General features: G+C 61.8%; 1 protein-coding gene across 3 annotated transcripts; it reads left to right on the forward strand.

Moving 5' to 3' along the window:
* Positions 1-632: 632 nt before the first annotated feature.
* On the forward strand, positions 633-19,673 carry ARHGEF11 (Rho guanine nucleotide exchange factor 11). Of its 3 annotated transcripts, XM_039318537.1 has the most exons (43): positions 633-1,099; positions 4,365-4,397; positions 5,913-5,927; positions 6,490-6,581; positions 6,883-6,981; positions 7,306-7,355; positions 7,511-7,568; positions 7,785-7,972; positions 8,056-8,127; positions 8,318-8,437; positions 8,601-8,655; positions 8,853-8,929; positions 9,018-9,149; positions 9,342-9,416; positions 9,691-9,792; positions 9,957-10,055; positions 10,242-10,284; positions 10,497-10,593; positions 10,941-11,063; positions 11,396-11,416; positions 11,826-11,961; positions 12,067-12,166; positions 12,363-12,392; positions 12,656-12,782; positions 12,969-13,148; positions 13,403-13,450; positions 13,722-13,909; positions 14,158-14,304; positions 14,487-14,566; positions 14,659-14,784; positions 14,973-15,090; positions 15,173-15,351; positions 15,444-15,519; positions 15,659-15,826; positions 15,927-16,014; positions 16,197-16,304; positions 16,423-16,529; positions 16,681-16,884; positions 17,003-17,329; positions 17,691-17,780; positions 18,383-18,618; positions 18,735-18,930; positions 19,007-19,673. In XM_039318537.1, exons 1-43 carry the CDS (start codon positions 1,071-1,073, stop codon positions 19,063-19,065), a joined length of 4,698 nt encoding a protein of 1,565 aa, XP_039174471.1. In that variant the 5' UTR covers positions 633-1,070; the 3' UTR covers positions 19,066-19,673. The 3 variants fall into 3 exon arrangements, with proteins under 3 accessions (XP_039174471.1, XP_039174472.1, XP_039174473.1); XM_039318538.1 differs by lacking the exons at positions 4,365-4,397; positions 5,913-5,927; XM_039318539.1 differs by lacking the exons at positions 4,365-4,397; positions 5,913-5,927; positions 12,363-12,392.
* Positions 19,674-19,910: the final 237 nt, after the last annotated feature.

The following is a 19,910-nucleotide window of genomic DNA, read 5'->3' on the forward strand; positions in this document are numbered from 1 at the left end:
GGGGGGGAGCCCCAGGGCGGAGGGTCCGGGGGGACGCCTGGGTTGAAAACGCCACTCTAGGAAGGGGGCGGGGGGGGCGCAGGGAAGGGATGCGGGGCGGGGGGCGCCTTCCGAGTCTGCAGCGGCGCCGGGAGGGGCGGGGGCGCGAGGGACCCCCTCCCACCTGCTGCAGAGGGAGCCTCCCGCAGGAAGAAGGGCGGGGATTGGCGGGCGGGGGGGGAGGAGGAGGAGGAGGAAGGCGGCCGGAGGAGCCGCAGTAGCAGCAGCAGCGCCGCCGCCGCCGAGCGAAGGGCCGGCCAGGCGGCCGGGCGGAGACGCGCGGCTCCGGCTCCCCTTCCACAGGGGCGTCGGCGGCGTCGCAGGCAAGCGGCGGCTTCGGGGTGGCGGGGCGGGCGAGCCCGGGGCTTTGCGCCGCAGCAGGCCTCGGCGGAGCCGGGCGGAGGGCGAGCCGGGCAGCCCCATCGAGCGGGCGGGGGTCGGAGGCAGCAGCCCCCCCGCGACCCTCCACAAGCAGTGGGAGGGGAAGCGGGGCTCTTCCCGGGAGGCGCCGCCCCTCCCTCCCAACCCCGGCCCCGATCGCCCCTCCCTCCCCCGGCTGCAGGCCGCGCTGACCCTCGTCTCCCCCCCGCAGGAGGAGCCCCCCCGGAGCCCCCCGGGCCCTCCCCGGACAGCGGAGCCCCGGCCGGATTTTCTCCTGCTGGGCGGCCGAGCGGAAGAAGGGAAGCCCCGGCGCGCTTTTCCTGGCTGGCTTCGCGGCCCCCCCGCCCCGCCTTGGCCGCCCGGTGCCCGGCTGGTAGAATTTGCTTTGCTCCGCTGGGCCCCCGAAGGTCGGGATGCGTCTCTGAGCCGGGGGAAGAAGCCCCCCCGGCGCCCCCCGTTGAATGTAGGCGTTATACCTGCCAAGGAAAGGAAGGCCGGGAAGAAAAGGAGGCCTGGGCGCCGGGGGGGCCCTGCCTGGATGCCCCCCCCCGGGATGGGGAAGTGACTCCCTCCGCAGCAGGGACGCCGGGCACCCTCCGCCTCCTCGCCCCGGGCCCTCCACCTCGGGGTGCTGGATCTGGCTGCAAACCATGAACATGCGCCCCCCTGCCCTGGACAGGTACGCCGGCCGCTGTCGTGCGGGGAGGGGGGGTTGGGGGCTTCAGCTGGGCTTCCTCCTGTCTCCTCCCTGAGCTGGCCATGGATGGGCAGAGGTGCCCCCCCCCGTGCCATGGCTCTGCCTCTGCCTGGGAAGGACTCCCCCTTCTGGCCCCATGCCCTTCCTGGGGACCCCCCCTTTGGTACTCTGGTTCCCTCCCCCACCCCTTCAGGGCGCACGTCCAGGGCCGAGGAGCACGTGCAGCTGGTGCCCAGCCCTTGCTGGGTGCAGAAATATTCCAGGGTAGGCCGCCGATGTGGGGGAGCCCCCTGCGGGCAGAGGGGTAGGACCAGCGCAGACCCCGTCCTGCCCCCTGTGAGACCTGACGGGAGGAGCCACTTTGACCCTGAGGCTCAGGGACCACTTTTGTGGCTCAGCATCTCATATGAACATAATGTAGTGGCTTCCCCAGCACCGCATGGTGAAGGAGAGGATGCTTAGCAGGAGGTGGGATGTGGCCCTTGGGGGTGGTGTCCCTGTGTGGCCTGTAGCCGTTGCGTGTCTCCCTGGCTTTCCTTCCTCCAGCAGCAGCACCACAATTTGTGCTCTCTTTGCAAAAGGCTGCCAACGTTCCTCTACATTTAACCCAGCGTGGTCCGTTGACGGCGGGTGAGCGGACAGGAAGGTTTCAGTCAGGCCCAATGCAAAATGCTGTGTAATAATTTTTAAAAAACAGAGTTGCTGTCAGTGAGTCTTGCAACTTTTATTTCAGTATGGATCCTCCACCCTTCTGGTCTGTGTCAAAAGGGAGTCCCATTTTTTTGTGATAAAGGACCGTCCTCGCAATTGTGGCAGCAAGCAAAGCGCAGGCAACCTTTTTTTGCAGCCTGTGGGGAATTTTGCTGTGATTTGAACGCCTGGGTCTTTGGAGAAAAGTTTTAGAATTTTGATCTCGTGCTGGTCTCCCAGCTGAGGGCTTTCTTGGCTTTCCGTTTAGCTTTTGCAAAATCAACCACAGCTAGCAAGGTGCTGCCTCTGGAGTTCAGTGGCTGGAAAACCGTGGCTGCTGCTTAGCTGAGCTGCTGCAGTCTTGGCTGAGGCGCCTACAGCCTGGGGGGGGGGGGGAAACCAGGCCCAGGATCGGCCCCTAAATGCTGCCTGTCATTTTGTTCTTCAACTGGTGGAGGATCGGCTGAAACACTCTGCGGCAAAACAGCCAGTGCTGGCCTTCGCTCAGCCCTCCCAGAATTCGAAGCGGCTGCAGGGTGTTTGCAGCACCAGGAAATCCACTCTGGAGGGGAGGACTGTCATCTTCTGGGGTCAGCTCTTCCCGCCCCCCCCCAGGAGCCAAGAACCCGAACAGTCTTCCCTGCAACCTTCCCTATCTGCGTGGGGCTGCCCCTTTTCCTTACCCGAGCCAGCCTCCTTCCAGATGTGCCGGACTTCAGCCCCCACAATTCCCAGGCAGCTGTTTTTGCGGGGCATTGAGGACACGTCCTGGGGATCGAGTTTCTGACCGGCTCTCCCTTGAAAGAGGCCATCGTGTGGTTAGTGTTTGTTTAGCTTGGCAGGTTGCATGAGCTCAGCCAGCGGTGAGGGATCCTGCAGGCCCAGCCTAAGCCAGCCGTAGTGGCTGTGTGTGTGTGTGTGTGTGTGTGTGTGTGTGTGTGTGTGTGTGTATGTGTGATCCCAAGATGGGTTGGCACCAGGGATGGCCTGAGAAAGTCCTTGAGATCCTCATAGGAGCCTACCTAGACCTTCCCGCAGATGGATTTATGTGTGTGTGTGTGTTTAATTTTATTTATAGCCCCAAAGGATGGAAGATGGGCAGGCCGGACACTTCATGCCTTGCCATCAGCGCCTGAACAGTGCTGCAAGCCCATGGGGGGGGGGAGTGTCCCAGGACTGTGCTGGAGACCCTTGTTGCTTGAGACTGCCGAGTTCAGCTTTCCCACTGGACAGAGACAGGATTTTTAAAAATGCAACCTCCCTCCCCCCCTCCAAGGCACAACACTAGCTGGATGGGGGGGGAGGTAAAGGATGCTGATCCCATCGTAATTACCTCTCTCTGCCTGCAATTGTGGTTGCCGACTGACTTTCCATCTTTGCAGAAATCTGCTTGCTGCAGCAGAGCGATGGGACTGAACTGCACCAGCCCCCTCCCCTGCTGTGTGTGGATGGGGCGGTGTTGCTGCTTTGCAGATGGCCCTCTTTTCAGGGATCGTGTGCATGGGGGGGGGCTGCTTTGAGGCTCTCCCTCCCCTATCTGCACGAACCCCCTTCACTGCTTAGGGGTCAGTTTAGAAGATGTCCCCGTTCTTGACATCAGCCCCTCTTTGCACCCGTCGGTGGTTTTCTCCCCCTGGGGGAAGCAGAAGGCTTGGAAAACTCCCCCCCCCCCCGGGGGTATTTTATGGCTATGTAAAATAGGGAAAATTCGGAGGCAGCTTTGAATTACTGGGTGTGTAAGTAGGAGCCTCTTTGAATGTTGGTAGCCTGTGCTGGTTGAACTTCCTTTTTTTTAAAAAAAAAAACTTTCTCAGGGAATTCAGCACGTCCCTCCTCCCAGTTCTGCTTCTTTTTATCTTGAAACAGAAATGCTTCTAGTCCTCATGAACTGAAGGTATTTAAAGCCTGCTTCTGTTTCCAGCTTGCTTTCCTCTCGTTAGACTTGGTGGCCTAGGGAAGTGGGAGGGTGCAGCCGGGGCTTCGGCCCGTGTCTGGGGCTGCCGTTCTTCGGGGGCCCCCTTGCACTGCTCTCCCTCTTGCGTCTGACACTTGCCAGGGGCCAGGCCTGGCGAGCAACCTGGGGACCTGCTGGGCTTCACTGGCCTCGCGAGGTCGGTACTTCGTCCCCCGAGACTCTTCCCCCGGCAGGGGCCGAGGGCTGTTTTCAGTTCGGCTTGCATCTGGGCAGGAGAGTGGCTGGGCCGGCAGTGAGCGGCCAACCGGGCTCCGTGTGCCCTGGAGTTCTTTTTTTTTTTTTTAAGGGGCCGAGAGCAGGAAGCATTCTGTACAAGTGCAGAAACCCTTTGGCCTCGCTGATCCTGTTTGCAAACGGAGAGAAACGGGGGCTCTGGGGGTTTTCTGGAAGGCACCTCGGTCCGATCCGTGGAAGGGAAGCGCTTTGGGCTAAAGAGCCTCTCAGCCCAGGGAGGCCCCCTGCCCGTGGCCGTTTCTCACGCCCGCCCGCCTGTCTCCTCTTTCTCTCTCTCCTTCCATGCTGCCTCGGCCGCGGCCACCTTCTCTGTGGGGGCAGTTTCTGTTTTTCCCTTCCTTACGCCAGACGCGCCAGTAAAAGGCACCCTCGCTTGCCCAGGTAAGAACCCCCCCTTGTTGCTGGGGTTCCTGAGCTGAAGGGGGGTCTGCCCCAAACAACAGCCCCTCCCCGCTGGGTCCCCCAAAAGATGGCTTGGCTGCGAGCATGTGGGTCAGCCCCTCTTGGCTGCTCTCTGTTTCCAGCCCCCTTGCCCAGATCAGGAAGCAGATGCCAGTCCCCCCCCCCCGGGTCATTTGCATTACTGAAGACAGTTCCAGAGCCCATGCAGAGAACCGAGGTGGGGGCACCAAACCACCCTAACAGATCTCTGGGGGCCTTGTGGAGACCAGTGGTGTCAAGGCCGCAGCAAGGGCGCTCTGAGCCTGTCGAGCCCCCTGGTGCTGCTCCCTGATCCCTGGCTTGGTGTGAACCAGCTAGTCCCATGTGGGTCAGTTGCTCAGATGAATGGCTGTGGCTCCATTATTTTTGGAGTGGCTAAGAACATTACGTGTCCTTATTGCCTTTTTCCGTTGCTTTGCCACCCGTTCTACTATTGGGTTCCTCTTCATCGGTGGGAATAACCAAGGGGGCAGGTTGATCCGGGGGCACTGATTTCCTGGGGAGGACGAAGGATGCTGGGGGGGGGGAAGTCCCCACTGGGGAGTTGGTAGAGCCCAGTTGACGGTCAACCTCCTGGCATCTTCACAGCTGCGCTCAAGCTTTCTCCCTCATCCCTGCTCTGGGGTCCCTAACATGCAGCCCTCACCCCTTTGGGCAGGCCAGTGCAGGGCCCCGATGCTCATAGCAAGCACATGGGCCCCAGATGCTGCTGGGGGCCGAGTCCTGGATGCCAGAAGGTGCCTCTCTTCGTTTTGGCTGCTTGTACCTCAAACAGGACTTGGCCTCGCTTGGTGGGCGTCCAGAGGGACGTCAAGGGTGGGCAATAAGCTGTCCAGAGCTGGAAACCTGACAGGCTGCTTGAATGATGGGCTGAGGGAAATGTGGCTGCCTGGCCACTGCTGGGGGCCCCCAACCCTCGTAGCTGAGCTGTTGCGAGCTGTTGCTGAACGGGCTGCCGGAGGCCAGGGAGGGAGGGGGGGCTGGGCTGAGGACTTTGGCCCACAAAGTGAAGTTTGGGGGCCCCTCTGGGCGGCTTCAGAAGGGCTCTCCCACTGATCTTGACACAGCTTAATAATGTTTAATAAAAATACAGTAGAAGCCAAATGTGGCCACAGGTCTGAAATATGTTGACTTAAATGGGTAAGAAAGCGAAGGTCTGAATGCTTGGATGTTCGTTCGGTTTTTCTCCATTTAGACATGCTTAGCGGCTCTCTAACCCTAAAAGGCTAAGTGCGCAGATCTTAAAGTTGCCAAGGTGGGATACCCCTGCTGTAAAGGAATGAAGGCAAAGAGGAGGGCGAGGTAGGGGGTCCCGTGGCTTCAGTGCCCCACGGAGAGGCTCTGCCTGGGGCACAAGGGCGCGCAGCTCGTGCCCACTCAGCTGCGGGCAATAACTCTCCGTTCTTGTTTGTCTTTCTGCACGTTGCCGCTTTGTGTTGTGCCCTCCTCCATCAGCCCCATTGCGGCCTGGTAAGATCAGATGCTCCTCCCCCCGCCTGCCTTGGCCCTCCAAGTGCCTCTCCTCCCCAGTGGGCGCTGTGTGGTCTGGCCTGGCTTTGCCCCCCAGCCCGGGGCTGCACCCTTTTCCCAGGCTTTTCTTTGCCCCCCCCAGGATTAGATCTTGCTCTGCTCAGGAGGGAGAAGGAGGGGGGCAAAGCTACATAAGGATGGGGGGACCAGCCAGAGCCCCCCACCCTTGCAAGTCCGGTCAAAGAGCAAAATGCCTCCTTAAGGTCCAGAGCTTCTAATTTTGGACAAGACCAAGCTGGGGGTCACTGCCCGTTTTGGCTGAGGTGGAGACCCATTTGACCTTTTCCCCCAGGCTTGCACGGAGAGCTCAAGGCCCAAGACCCCCACCTGAAACCCCCACTGAGGTGGGGGTCAGTCTGGGCTTCCGGGTCTTCAGATTTGCTGCTCCAGTTTCCTTCTGGCTTCCAGTGGGGAGGAAGTGGGGCGTCAGGGGAGACCCTCACGGTCCAGTCCAGGTGATGGGCTGCAGCCCTGCCTTCCCCCCCTTTCTCCATCTGTCCAGGTTGGGCTCCCTGTCTTCCTTGGGCGACTCGGCTCTGGACCGGCGCTCGAGCAGCCATCATCGCCAGCCGTCCGACTCCGGCGAGAGCACAGGTGGCTCCTTTGCTCCTCTTGGGGGGGGGAGGCTGAGAAAGCAGAGTTTGCACCGAGGACTGAATTGGCAAAGGGGGGGATGGGGTGCAGCGTGTGTCATTGGGAGGGGGGAGGCTGGCACCTGTTCCCTGCCCCAGCCGGACCAGGGAGGTTTCCTTGCTCAGCCCTGGGTCTTTCCTGGGGGGAGGCGGGGAGAGTGCTAGAGCAGAGGCCTTGCGCTCACGGGTGAAGTGACTGATAGTCAGAGGGGTCCCTGGGAGGAGAGGGCCCCGCACCAAAGGGGCCTCGCTTTCCTCGGCAGGTTTGGTCCAGCGCTGCGTCATCATCCAGAAAGACGAACATGGCTTTGGCTTCACCGTCAGCGGTGACCGGATTGTCCTGGTACAGTCCGTTCGGCCAGGTGAGGAGAGGCTGTGGGCATCCGTGGGTGGGAGGGTGGGCTCCTGCTGCCTCCCCCCCCCCCGTGCCCCGACTGAGCTGAGCTGCCACCAGGAACAGGTGGGAGGACGGGGGGGAGGGTGTCAGGCAGAGCTGAACCTGGAAGGGAGCTGGCAGCTGCACACCCCTTACCTGGGCAGGTTATAGTGCCTGTTCCTAATGCTGGATGCTCTTCAAGGCCCTCTAGGCAGCCTTCTCCCTCCCTCCTTCCCTCATCTCCTTTCCCTTGTGCATTCTGCCCCCCACCGCCCCCCCCATGGCTTTCTCTCTGTGGTTGCCTCTCCAGGCGGAGCTGCAATGAAGGCCGGGGTGCAGGAAGGTGATCGGATTGTCAAGGTGAGTTGTGTCGCCAAGGGCTGCCCCAGCTGCTGGGCTTCTGCTGCCCCTGTCTCTATACATGTGGGCCAGTTTGCAGTCTGCTGGGAGGAGGGCACCCTCCCCCCCCATGGCTGCCCGGCTGCTGAGCCCGTCCTCCTCGCTCTCCCCGGCAGGTGAACGGGACCGTGGTCACCAACACCTCCCACCTGGAAGTGGTGAAGCTCATCCGATGTGAGTGGCCGGGCTTGGGGCTCGGGAAGGCTGGCTTTCAACGGCCAGGGGAGCCTGGAGCCACAGCGGCTGCTTGGGACAGTGACCGAGATGGTTCCCCGCAGCTGGGTTGCCCCGGGAAGCGTCATCCGTTCCCCGAGAACCATCCGTGTTTGAAACGGCTGAAGGTCTCCCGTCCTCTCTCTGCTTCTCTCTTTCCGCCCTCTGCCCCCCAAGCTGGCGCTTACGTTGCTCTCACCCTGCTGGGCTCCCCTCCTTCGTCTTCGGGCTTCCCGGGATCGCAGCATGACCGGCAACAGGCAGGGACCCCGCAAATCACGTGCACGTGCCCCCCTCCCCCACCACCACCGCCGCCATTGCCGCCGCCTGCCCACCGTGTCCCCGCTGGGCCAAAGCCACCGCAGGTACCACAGAGGTGCAGGTGGGGATGAGTTGGGGGCAGACCGGGAGACTGGCACTCACCGCTCTCTGGCCTTGCCAACTTCAGGACCCAGAAGTGCAGAAACACGCGACGCAGATCCTCAGAAGAATGCTGCAGCAGGAAGAGGCCGAACTGCAGGTGGGGGTCGAAGCGCTCCGAAGAAAGCAGGGCTGGGTGCCCTGCAGGGGCCAAGTCTGGGTCCTTCTGGCCCTGCTCCCTCCCCCCGTTGGCTTTTACTGACTGGGTAGCACCAAATACCCCTTCGTTTTGTCCCCAAATAAGCCCATCACACACACACACACACACACACACCTGTCTTTTTCTGCAGCGATGTTACGAGATCTACAGCCAGAATCCGGCTCCTTTGCTGGAGGAGCAGATCGAGGGGGGGCGGCGCAGGGTCAGCCAGTTGCAGCTCAAGATTCGGCAGGAGATGGGAGAGCTGGGGGTGAGTGGGGGAGAGCAGCTCCTTGGCTGGGCTGGTCCCTGAAGGCCTGCGAGGGGGAGGGTGCCAAGAAAGAGGAAGGGTCCTTGGGCCTGGCTGGGCCTCTCCTTGTGAGGGAAGCGCCAACAGGGCTCTCTCTTCCCCCCCCTCCCCCCCGGTCTCTCAGGATGCTCCCCGTCTGTCCAGCGATTCCAGTTCCCTCAACTCCCGGACGACGGACGGTGAGTTTTGCTGCTGCCCCTTTTTAGAATCGTAGACTTGTCTATGAGCGAGAAGAGTCCTGGGGGGCTTAGAACTTCTGCCTGCCGGTTCTCGGGGAGCCCTCCGGGTGTCTACAGGTGTTCCCCCTCCCCCTCCCTCCTCCTCCGTGTGCCACCAGTTCCTTCTTGAGCTGCATCCCATCTTTGTCTCCCTGCAGGAGGCCTCTCGGTCGACTCCCAGGATGGCGACAGCGGCCTGGACTCGGGCACGGAGCGCTTCCCTTCCGTGAGCGAAGTGAGCGTGCAGGAGCGCCTCCTTCCCTCGGTGCCAGGGAAAGTGCCTGTGTTGGTTGACCTGAGAATGCCGGTTTCTTTTGGCACAGATCAACCGGAACTCTGTCCTTTCTGATCCTGGCCTAGACAGTCCTCACACCTCGCCCGTTGCCGCTTCACGGCTGTTCTTGCACCATCGACGCCAAGGCTCCGACAGCCCCTTCTCGCCCCCCGCAGAGCAGGTGAGGGCAGGCGGGGCCGATCCTCGGTGCTTGCAGTCTGATCTTGAGCCATCCCAAACAGGGCCTTCAGCTTCCGGTCTTGGCATCTGGACATGGAAGTGTTCAGTGACGCAGTGTTTCGCAGCTCCCTCCTCCTCCTCCTCCTCACCTGTATCTCTTTCGTGGGAACATTTTAATCCTTTCTTTCTGCAGAGTTTGGATCACATGCTGCAAACTTCTATCATTGGCCCGGAAGAGGATTACGACCCAGGATATTTGGACAACGAGGTATTGTGCTTTCTCTTTCTCACATCTACACAACTCCCAGAGAATCCCGTTCACACCATTCCAAGTAGACACCATTCAGCCCCTACTTGAAGCCGTCCCGCAAGGGGGAATCTCCTGCTCTTTGTAGCTTTTGCTGCGAGGTGCTTCTGAAGGTGGGGCACTCCCTGGGGTGGGGGTCCTTGAGGTGCAGGGAGGCCCAGTGTGTGTGTGGAGGGGCTCTTTTGCACTTGTTTGTGTGTTCTTTGGGTGAGCATCTCTTTTTCCCCCATCACAGAACGACTCTCTGTTCCAAGACTTGGGGAAGCTGAAGACGCGGCCAGCCCACCTCGGAGTTTTCCTGCGCTACATCTTCTCTCAGGCAGATCCGAGCCCCCTGGTACAGTCCTGGGGGTCCCTTTCCTCTCCCGGGGCTGGAGAAGTGCTTCTGTTTAAGTCCACTCCTTTTTAAACTGGCCTTCCCCTTCACGGGATTGATCCATCTTGCCCAGCTCCTCTTGCTTCCGGTTCTGCTGTGATGCTTCCTTCCTTCTTTCCTGGCAGCTCCTGTATTTGTGCGTGGATGTTTACCTGCAGATGAGTCCCAAGGAAGGCCGGGCACTGGGCAAGGACATTTGGCACATTTTCCTGGACAAAACTGCGGTGAGTCTGGCCAGTCACATTCAGCTCTTGGCACTCCGGTTGTGCTCACATCCACATCCTGTGTGCGGTTCCTCGGTGGGGCTTGGGTGGGGCGGCCCCAGGAAAGGGAGACGCCACCTGCAACGCAGTGGAGGCCGCAGAGGTCCCCGTGAGTGGTCAACCTTGTGTTTTCTGCCCCTTCCGCAGCCCCTGAGGGTCAAGGTCTCTGATCAGCTGTTGGCGGAAATCGGTGAGTCCACCTGGAGTCCAGGCCAGCGAAGGTGTCCCTCTGCAGGAATTCCCGGGGGGGCTGAGGTGGGGGGGCTGAGCAGGGTGGGAGAAGGTGGCTTTGGTGCTCTGCTCTTCTTGATGGCTGAGGTCGGAGCTGCCTCTGTGCCCCCCTCGGGCATCTTCTCAGGAGCCCACCCAGCTTCTGCCCATCTTTGTCCTTGCGCCCTCCAGACTCCCGCCTGCGGAACGGAGAGGACGCCCGAAGTGCTTTCCTGGAGGTTCAGGAGGCCACCATGCCCGAGATCCAGGAGCAGATCCAAGATTACAGGTCAGCCCCGACTCCCTTTGTGGCTGATCTTCTCTTGTCGTCGTCTCCCTTTCAGGCAGGACTGAGCTTCCCATCCTTCGCAACCCCTGTTCCTCTCCCCGCCCCCTCCTCCCCCTGATCTCATGTCCCATCATTCCCTTGCCCCGTGCGCAGTGGACAAACCAGAGTGACTCTTAGTGCAAGATAAGTAGCCGAGACTGAAGAGCAGCTGAAATAATCCGTGGACCCTTTCAGAAGGGCCGAGGGCGAACCTGGGGAAAAGCCACCTGCGAGAGGGTGTTTGCTCAGGACACCCCGTGACCTTCGGCCGGTTTCAGAGGGGAAGGAAACCTTCTCTGTGCTTGCAGGACGAAGCGTACGATGGGCCTGGGGAGCCTGTATGGGGAGAACGACCTGCTGGACTTGGACGGGGAGCTCCAGAAGGAGCGCCAAGTGGCCGAGAAGCAGATGGCGCAGCTGGGGGACATCCTGTGAGTCCCACGGGCGGGCGAGGGAGGGAGGGAGGGAAGGGGCCGAGGGTGGGGCCCGCCTCTGAAAGTGTCCCTTTCTGATGCCAGATGGGGTCGCCGTGGGTCAGATGAAATAAAAGCTTGTGACTTGTCATCTAGACCCATGTATCTCAAACTCAGCAGCTTTAAGGTGTTGAACTTCAACCCCCAGAATTCATGCTGACTAGGGAATTCTGGGAATTCAAGTGTAGAGTTGCCAAATTTGAGAGGCATTGTCCTAGACTTAATGGACAAGAAGAGGAAACAGGATGCCAGACCAGCTTAAGAGGCTTCTGTTTTCTTTCCCGCTTTAGATCCAAATATGAAGATCGGAGGTGAGTGTCTCCTCTGAACTCAGCACCTCAGGACCTCTGTGGATCCTGGCTTTTGCTGGCCTGAATTGCTTTCTTTTTAAATGTATAATTTCTAAGCGTTCAGTTCTTCATATCATGTACGCTTCAGCAGAACACCTTGAAAACATTAATGTAAGTAATTGGTTGCTAAAAAGCTTATTCAGATTATCCCTGGTAAATTACTAGTTTGCTAACTTGCAGTAACTATTCAGGAGCAGGTCTCTATTGTGACCCAGAGCCAACCTAGGCCAGGCCTCTTCAGGACCAAGGACAGCTCTGCCAGGGCACAGGCGGTGCTCCCACTGGAGGGAGGGGGCTGGGAGGAGGGGAGGGTTTCTGGGAACTGCGCTGGGGGGGGCTCCAGCCAGACTGCCCTTCCCTGTCCTTGCAGCTCCTCCATGAGCTTTGCCCTGAAGACCTACATGAGCCACATGGGCATCTACCCTCGGGAGGGCCGCCCGCCCAGCGTTGTGGAGAAGTCCCAGGAGAAGGACAAGTGGCTACCTTTCTTCCCCAAGACCAAGAAGGTGGGTGGTGAACTGGAAAGCGCAGGACCCCGTTGTCCTCCCCCCCGCCCCACCCACCCCGGCTTGGGGCACCCTGACACGCCTCTCCCTTTCTTGGGGCCACAGAGCAGCAGCGGTAAGAAGGAGAAGGAGGCCGCGGTGGAGGACCGGAAGCGGAACCCCATCCTCAAGTATATCGCCAAGCCCAAAAGCACCTCCCAGAGCAGTGAGTCCGCTGGGGAGGGGGCAGGTTTGGGCCTTTCTGCTTCCTGCAAATGCACCCCCTCCCCCGACTTTCCAGATCCCGCCACCCCTCAGGCTGGCCGGGCGGGTCCTGCCTCCGCCTGCCCCCTCTTCTTCCTTTGGCCCCTCTCATCAGCCCCAGCTTGATTTTGACATCCCATTTCTGTTTCTCTTTCCAGCATTTCATGTCCCCCTGTCCCCTGTGGAAGGTAAACACGGAAACAATCGCCCCCTCTTCCCCCACCCCAGCTGGTCCCCCTCCTCTTCCGCCTGCTGCTTTCACAGCCTGATTCCCTGATTCTCCCCCCCCCCAGAGGGGGCAATAGTAGCTCCCAGGACCCGTGTTCTGCCAGGGTGGGGCAGTTTGCTCCGGGGACCCCCCCCCTCTGAGCAGGTATGGGCTGGGCTTCCTGCCGTTTCTTTCGCCTTCCCCATCTGGGCTTCTAATCCTTAATGGCTCCCCCTTTGACAGTTAAGCCAGGGAACGTGAGGACCATCATCCAGCATTTTGAGAACAGCCAGAACCACGAGGGCCAGGAGGCCGGCCTGCAGCGTCTTTCCACGGGCAGCTTCCCCGAAGATCTTCTCGACTCGGAGGGGTGAGGGGCTCGGCCGGCTCTGGCCGGGGTCCTTCCTCCTTGGGGGGGGTCTCTTTTCCTAATGAACCGGGGCCACCCTCTCTGAGTCCCCGGCTGCTCTGCCCAGAAACAGTGGCGTTTGTTGTGGGGAGAGGGCTGGGTGCTGGTGCTGGGGAGCCCCCCGATCCTCAGCCCCCCTTCCTCCAGTTCCAGGGCCGAGGTCCGGCTGGGCCGGTCGGAGAGCCTGAAGGGGCGGGAGGAGCTGAGGCGGCTGCGCAAGGCCGAGAACGTCCCCCGTTCCCGCAGCGATGTTGACATGGACGCTGCCGCGGAGGCTGCTCGGCTCCACCAGTCGGCGTCGTCCTCCGCCTCCAGCCTCTCCACCCGGTAAGGTGGCGTCTCCTTGCGCCCTGATGGCGCCTGAGTGGGTGCCTGGCACAGCCGCGGCATCTGCCAGGAGTCCGAGCTCAGGGGAGGCCAGCCGGGTGTTGCCACTCTGGACGGCGGGCAGAGCACGGAGGCTCTTGGGGGAGGGAATGGGGGGGTCCCGCTGCGCACAAGGAAAAGGGGGGGTGATGAACTTTGGGGTGGGTGGGAGGGATGCTCGCCCAGGGCTGACTCTAATGTCTCCCGGTCTCCAGGTCCCTGGAAAACCCCACCCCGCCCTACACTCCCAGAATGGGGCGCAGGTGAGTGGGAAGAAGACCAGGGGCTGGGGGAGATTTCCCCATCTGGGGATGAGTGGATCACTTTTAAATCTGGCAGCTGTTGCTAGCACACATACGCACACACCCGGCAGCCCAGTCCCCATCCTACCTTTTCCAAGGGGAGGGTCCTTGCTTGATTCCCTCCCCTTTTCCCTGCCCTCCCAGGCGGAGGGGATGTAGAGCTGCTGCCGAGGGGTCCAGGGTGCACCCCCTCCCCCCGAGGGCGCAGACTGACCCCTTCTCGTCCCGGCAGGAGCATCGAGTCGCCCAGCTTGGGCTTCAGCTCGGAGGCCCTCCTGCCCCACTTGCTGGAGGACGAGCTCGGCCAGTTTTCGGACCTGGAGGTAGAACTGGACTCCCAAAACTGGCAGCAGACGGTGGGCCGGGAGGTGGCTGCCCAGCTGGCTCAGCGGGAGATCGATCGCCAGGAGGTCATCAATGGTGAGGGAGGCCAAGCGGGGCTGGCGAGGCCCTGGGGGGGAGAAGAGGGGGCCTGGGTCCTCAGAGAAACCCTGGGGTGGGCTGTCCCTTTGGGGGAGGGACGGAGGGCAGCCGGTGCCCGATTCTCTCCCTGACCTGGCTGCGCCTCCAAAGGGCAGATGGCCTGCTAGCCTTGGGTCTCTGCCCGTGGCCCATGGTGCCCAGCTAGACCTGACTGGATCCGGGTCCACGTTGCCTCCCCCCCCCAGAGCTGTTTGTGACCGAGTCTTCCCACCTGCGGACGCTGCGCGTGCTGGACCTCCTTTTCTACCAGCGCCTGAGGAGGGAGGGGCAGCTTTCCCGGGAGGAGCTGGCCCTGCTCTTCCCCAACCTTCCGGAGCTGATCGAGATACACAGTAAGGCTGGGCCGTTGCTGGGCTCGCCTCCAGGGGCTAATTCAGTGGAAGGGGATTGGGCAGCAGCGTTAACCGGGCTGATGCTGGGCACCCAGGTGGGTTTGGGGGCGGCTGTGGGGTGCCCAGCTTTCCTCGGGGGACTTGGCTCCTCCCCGTCTGCCCCACCGTCTCTTCTTCACCAGATTCCCTGTCGGAATCCATGAAGAGGCTGCGGGAAGAAGGGCCGGTGGTGAAGGAGGTCGGAGACTTGATGCTTTCACGGGTGAGCCACGGAGAGGGGCCTGGGTGGGAGTGGGCCTTGCTCCCAGATGGACTTCCCCACCCCCACCTCTTCCTCCTCCTCCTCCTCCCCAGTTCGATGGGGCGGCGCTTGAGGAGTTCCAGCAAGTGGCGGCCGAGTTCTGTGCCTACCAGTCCATGGCGCTGGAGCTGATCAAAACCAAGAAGCGGAAGGAGATGCGCTTTCAGCAATTCATGCAGGTGGGCAGGGGGCACCCAGGGGGGCGGTCGTTGCGCTCGAGGGAGAAACCTATCAGGGCAACCCAAACAAAGGGCAGCTGGAAGAGCACATAGCAAGCGCCCCTCGTACCCCTGGCTGCCTGGGACTCCTGCAGGCAGGGGGACCTACGGAGGGCCCCCCTCCCAGCTTGCTTTCTGCTGCTCCCCAGGAGGCCGAGAGCCACCCACAATGCCGCCGCCTGCAGCTGAAGGACCTCATCATCGCCGAGATGCAGCGCCTGACCAAGTACCCCCTGTTGCTGGAGAACATCCTCAAACACTCCCCGGGTGGGTGCTGCTCCTCCGCCAGACGCCCCCCTGGCCAGGTGCCTCCGCTGACCAGCTGCCCTCCTCTCTACCCCCTCCCCAGGGCAGACTCCGGAGCACCAGAAGCTCTGCCGGGCTCGAGACCACTGTCGGGAGCTCCTCAGGTACGTGAACGAGGCGGTCAAGCAGGCGGAGAACCAGCAGCGCCTGGAGTCCTACCAGAAGCGCCTGGATGCCACCTCACTGGAGCGGACCGGCAATCCCATTGCAGCCGAGTTCAAGGTAAGCTTGCTGCCTACGGGGGGGGGGGGAGAAGGGGGAGGGTCCCTGCGTGGCGCTGGCTGACCGCTTCCTGCCTGCCCTGCCCTGCCCAGAACCTGGACCTGCGAGGACATCGGATGATCCATGAGGGGCCCCTGGCCTGGCGCATCAGCAAGGACAAGACTGTGGGTCTGTATGAGCTGAGGGAGGGTCTGTTGGGGGTAGGGGCTTTTGACCCCCCTGCTGCCTTTCCGTGAAAGGAGGAGGGGGATGGGGCCTCAAAGGCCAGGGGAGAGGCGTGCTGAGAGCGCTGTGCCCCCCTCCCCAGATCTGCAGGTGCTGCTGCTGCAGGGTCTCCTGGTGCTTCTCCAGCGTCAGGATGAGCGGCTGGTGCTGAAGTGCCACAGCCGGATGGGGCTGGGCTCCTCGGACACCAAGCAGACCTTCAGCCCCGTCCTGAAGCTCAGCTCCGTCCTCATCCGCTCCGTGGCCACCGGTGAGCCCGCCCCCATCCCCAGCGGGGCTCAAGAAGGGCGGGGGGGGGCGAAGTTGGGGGTGCTAAACGTGGCCCTGCCGGCCTCTGCTTCCCTCCGCAGACAAGCGTGCCCTGTTCATCATCTGCACCTCGGAGCTGGGACCCCAGATCTACGAGCTGGTCGCCTCCAGCTCCCTGGAGAAGAACACGTAGGGAAACGGGGGGGGCTCCTGGGGAGGGGGTCACGGGGGCCGCCCAAAGGGAGGGTGGATGGCAGGAGGAAGAGCGAGCTTTTGGGTCTTTCGGGGGGAGACGGCACTTGAATTTGCCTTTTGAGTATCCCATTTGAGGGGGGGGGCTCTTGAGAAAGTCTCCTGGCCTTGCCCGGCAGGTGGATGGACCTCTTAGAAGAGGCGGTGAAGAGCTCCACGCAGAAGGCGACGCTGCCCAACCAGCACCATCCCAAGGAGCTGCGGCCCCCCCGGCCGGCCCCATCCAGGTGGGCGAGGGTCCTGCAGGAGGGGCAGGAAGGGGAGGGCCAGGTGTCACACACCCCCCCCCTTCTGCTAGGCCTGGACTTGCTTCCCATATTGGACCTCTCTTGTCTTTCTCCGCAGCTTCATCTTCCAGGACGCCGAGGTCACCCCCGGGCTGGGCCAAGGGAGCAGCCCCCCCCACCATGAAGCGGAGGAGGAGGAGGGGGAGGGGGAGGAAGGGGCCTCAGGTAGGCCAGGGGACTTTGGGGGCAGCAAAAGGCAGGGAGGGGCATTGCCCCCTTCCGGCTCCTGTCTGGCCAGTTCTTCCACACTGGATGGTGGGAGGGGGCAGCTCTTCCTCCCCCCCCATCTGCTTCTCAGAGCCCTTCCCCTTCCCAGATGACACTCCCACCGAAGCCTTTGCAGCCGAGCAGCTGGAGGTCGGGCACCCAGAGGAGGAGGAGGAGGAGGAGGAGGAGGAGGAGGAGGAGGAGGAGGAAGGCCACGCACCCACTGCCCTTCCATTGCACCCTCTGGAGGAACCACCCCCCCCTCGAAGGCCTCCCTGCCTGGAGAGCATGGCGGAGTCCGCCTTGGGGGACGGTAGGTGCCCCCTTACCCAGGAGGCCTCCCTCTGCCTGGGGGGGGCGAGGGGGCAGCGTGGACGGTGGGTGGGTGTGGATGGGGACGAAGGTGGTCCTCTCCCTCTTTCTCCCGGCAGTGGAGACCCTGCGGAGGCTCCTCCTGAACAGCTTCCTGCCCAGCCAGGACTCCGAGCCAGAGGACGACCTGACCCCCACCCCGTCAGGGCTCGGCCACAAGCGGCCCTGGGGCTCGGCATCTGCCAGCCAAGAGCAGCCCCCGGAGGCCTCCGTTCTCCCTGGCCCTCCAGAGCCGGACGTGCAGGAGAGCCTGACCGGGCCCCCGTCCTCGGGCCCCACAAGCGATCCCGGGCCGGGCGAGGGCCAGGAGGCGATGGCCCCCCCTGCGGCCCAGGCAGGCGACCAGCAGTCTGAGACTCCAAGCGGCTACCTGGTGGTGCGGAAAGGTAAGCGTGGGGGACGGAGCTCCAGGGTCCTGGGACCCGCCAGCCTTGGTGGTCTTTGGGGAGGCGCTTGGCACCCTGGCTTAATCTGCAGCGACTGACAGCTGGTCTTCGGAGCCTGTTGAGAGCCCAGGGCACAACGTCCAGCCTCGCGCTTCCGATGCTGCCTGGAAAGGGCTCGGCTGCGGCCGATTCCTCTGCTCTCCTCCTCTTCCTTGCCTGCCTTCTGCTCCCTCCGCTTGCCTCTCTGGGTGACGGGTGCTGGACCCTCCTGGGATTCCCACTGGTGACCACTGTTGTTTCTCCTCTCCTCTCCTCCCCCACCCCCACATGCACTTTCTCTTTCCTGGTGTCTCTTGCACAGCTGAGGTGGAGGGCAGTAAAAGTGCTCAGCTCTCGATGGTGAAAGACAGCCAGGCGGGAATTGACGCCGGAGGCCCCCCTAATGCAGATGGTAAAGACCAAACTAGACGCCTTCCCCCCGACTGTGCAAAGGACTTCTGTCCTTGCGGGGGAGGCTCAGGGCCCCTCTGGTCTCCCGAGGCTGGGGGCGGGTGGGGGGGTCCTGTGCCGGGGCTGCCTTTGAGGGGGGAGACAAGGGGGCTGCACTCCACATTGTCTGCTTCCCTTCAGCATTACTGGGCTATTTTATCAAATTCATACAGTCGCCATCTGACTTGTGTGACTCCGGGCGGTGCGCACAAATGCACACAGCCAAACACTCACTGTAATTAAAGCCATTCAAACACTGAGTGACTTTAGAGTTAAGTTTTTAAGCAGGAGCGCAATTCAGAAGGAAAAGCACCTTCCTCGCAGCCTTCCGGAGGCGGGGGAGGGCCTGGCTTGGCTTCGGGTGCTCCAGGGAGTTTTAGGGCGACCGAAGGTCTTGCGTTGCCTTAAACGTACGGCGGGGTTTGGCCCAGCAGGGGAAAGGTTTTGCCCAAGGAACTGAACACCCAGCTGGGGCCTTTCAGGGCCGGGAGCCCCTTCCCCCAAACAGGCCCCTCTGAGTCACCCAGCCTGCAAGCTTCAGCCATCCCCTCCTCCTCCATCCAGGAAACTGTTTCTACTTAAGCCTGCCTGCCGACTTCGAAAAGCCTCAGGCAGGTGCCAAGAGCGCCGGGGAGTCGGTGGACGTTTTGAGCCGGGCACCATCCTTGCCTACGGCGGTGCCTTTGCCCGGCTGCCAGGAGAACACTAGGGAGACCCCGGCAAGGGGGCAGAGCATGCAGGACGTGGATGCCATCTTCCGGACACTAGAGCAACTCACGCGCAAACTGTCCAAACTCAAGGTGAGTCGGGATGTGTGAATGAGGCAAAGTGGGTGGGGAGGCTGCATGCCCAGAGTGGCGATGGGGGCAGGGAGAGGTTCTGGCTGCCCCCTTGCAGCTCTTTTCTCCCCTTGCAGGACGTGGAAGGGGCATACCGGCAGCTGCTGCTCTGGCAGCCCCCGACGAAGGGGCACCCCACTACCCAAGCCCCTCCTGGACAGGGACGCACATCCCCAGAGCTGAGCCGGATGTCGCCCAGCACCCACCGGGGGTCCAGAGCCAGCCGTCCCTCTCTGCCCTCCTCCCCACAGTCCCCAGTGGCTGCCAAGCCTGGTACGAGGGCTGGAGGGTCCCAGTGCCCCACCCCTGCCCACTGTCCATCCGGGGGCTGACGCCATTGTCTTTGCAGACGTGAACGGGCTCTCTCTCGCCCTGCCGGAAGACGGCTCCCAGGAAGTAACCCTGTAGGGCAGGAAGGCCTCCATCAAGGAAGGAAAAAGCACCTCCAGGTGATGCCTCCATCACCTTCCCACCCCTCCCGGCCCGTGCAGAAGATGGGAGGAGGCCGTGGATGGGACCGGCAGCTGCCAGGGTGAAAAATGGCGAAACCAAGGAGGAGGCAGAGACAGCTGGACCCCGCCTCGTTGGGAAGCAGACTTTTGGCTTCGCGTGATGTTCTGTGAAAACATCTGGAGGCTTCCCCAACTGGAGCGAGCGAAAGCAGACTTTCTGCTCTTTCCCCTGAAACGTAAGGAGCCCCCGTCCCTCCGCTGGCAGACTTTGGGGTCCAGCCCTTCATTTTGTCCCATAGATGAATTGATGGCGTGCTTGCACGTTGGGTATGCGTGAGAGTTGTGTAGACATACACGTGCCCTGCAGCCTGGCTTTTCCACGGCACAGGACAGCGGGAGTATATTCTGTATACTTGCACTTTTGTTTTCCTTAACGTCTTCTCTCCATGGGGAGGAAAGTCTGGCCAGGGAGGCCCCGCTGCCTCCAGACCTCCTCCTCGGATATAAATATGTATGTATGTGCATTGAGGTTTTGTAAATATGATAGGCGGTTGTTTCCCCGTGGCTGCTTTTGGTTTTTTTACTTGTCTCCATTCCTCAATTCCTATTTCCAAGGCCCTTTGCTGAAGGGCTTGAGCTGACGGGGGGGGGGGCTTTTAACACTGGGAACACCCCCAGCTGTGCCTGCTGAAGCAGCCGGGGCTGCCAGACCCCCCCCCCAGGAAAGGCCGGTTCCCCTGGCTCTTCTGAGGCTGCTGCCAGCCGGCTCTCCCCGGCCCCTTCCCATCCCTGGAGTTTTTG

The sequence above is a fragment of the Crotalus tigris genome, unplaced genomic scaffold, assembly GCF_016545835.1.
Source record: "Crotalus tigris isolate CLP2741 ecotype Arizona unplaced genomic scaffold, ASM1654583v1 scf7180000021444.432893, whole genome shotgun sequence".
Lineage (NCBI taxonomy): Eukaryota > Metazoa > Chordata > Lepidosauria > Squamata > Viperidae > Crotalus > Crotalus tigris.

Bases quoted from the DNA above. Each gene is read 5' to 3' on its own strand.
- ARHGEF11 (XM_039318537.1), top strand. From the start codon at position 1,071: ATGAACATGCGCCCCCCTGCCCTGGACAG. The intron at 11,962-12,066 runs GTGGGTGGTGAA...TTGGGGCCACAG, and splicing joins TCTTCCCCAAGACCAAGAAG to AGCAGCAGCGGTAAGAAGGA. The intron at 18,931-19,006 runs GTACGAGGGCTG...TTGTCTTTGCAG, and splicing joins CCCAGTGGCTGCCAAGCCTG to ACGTGAACGGGCTCTCTCTC.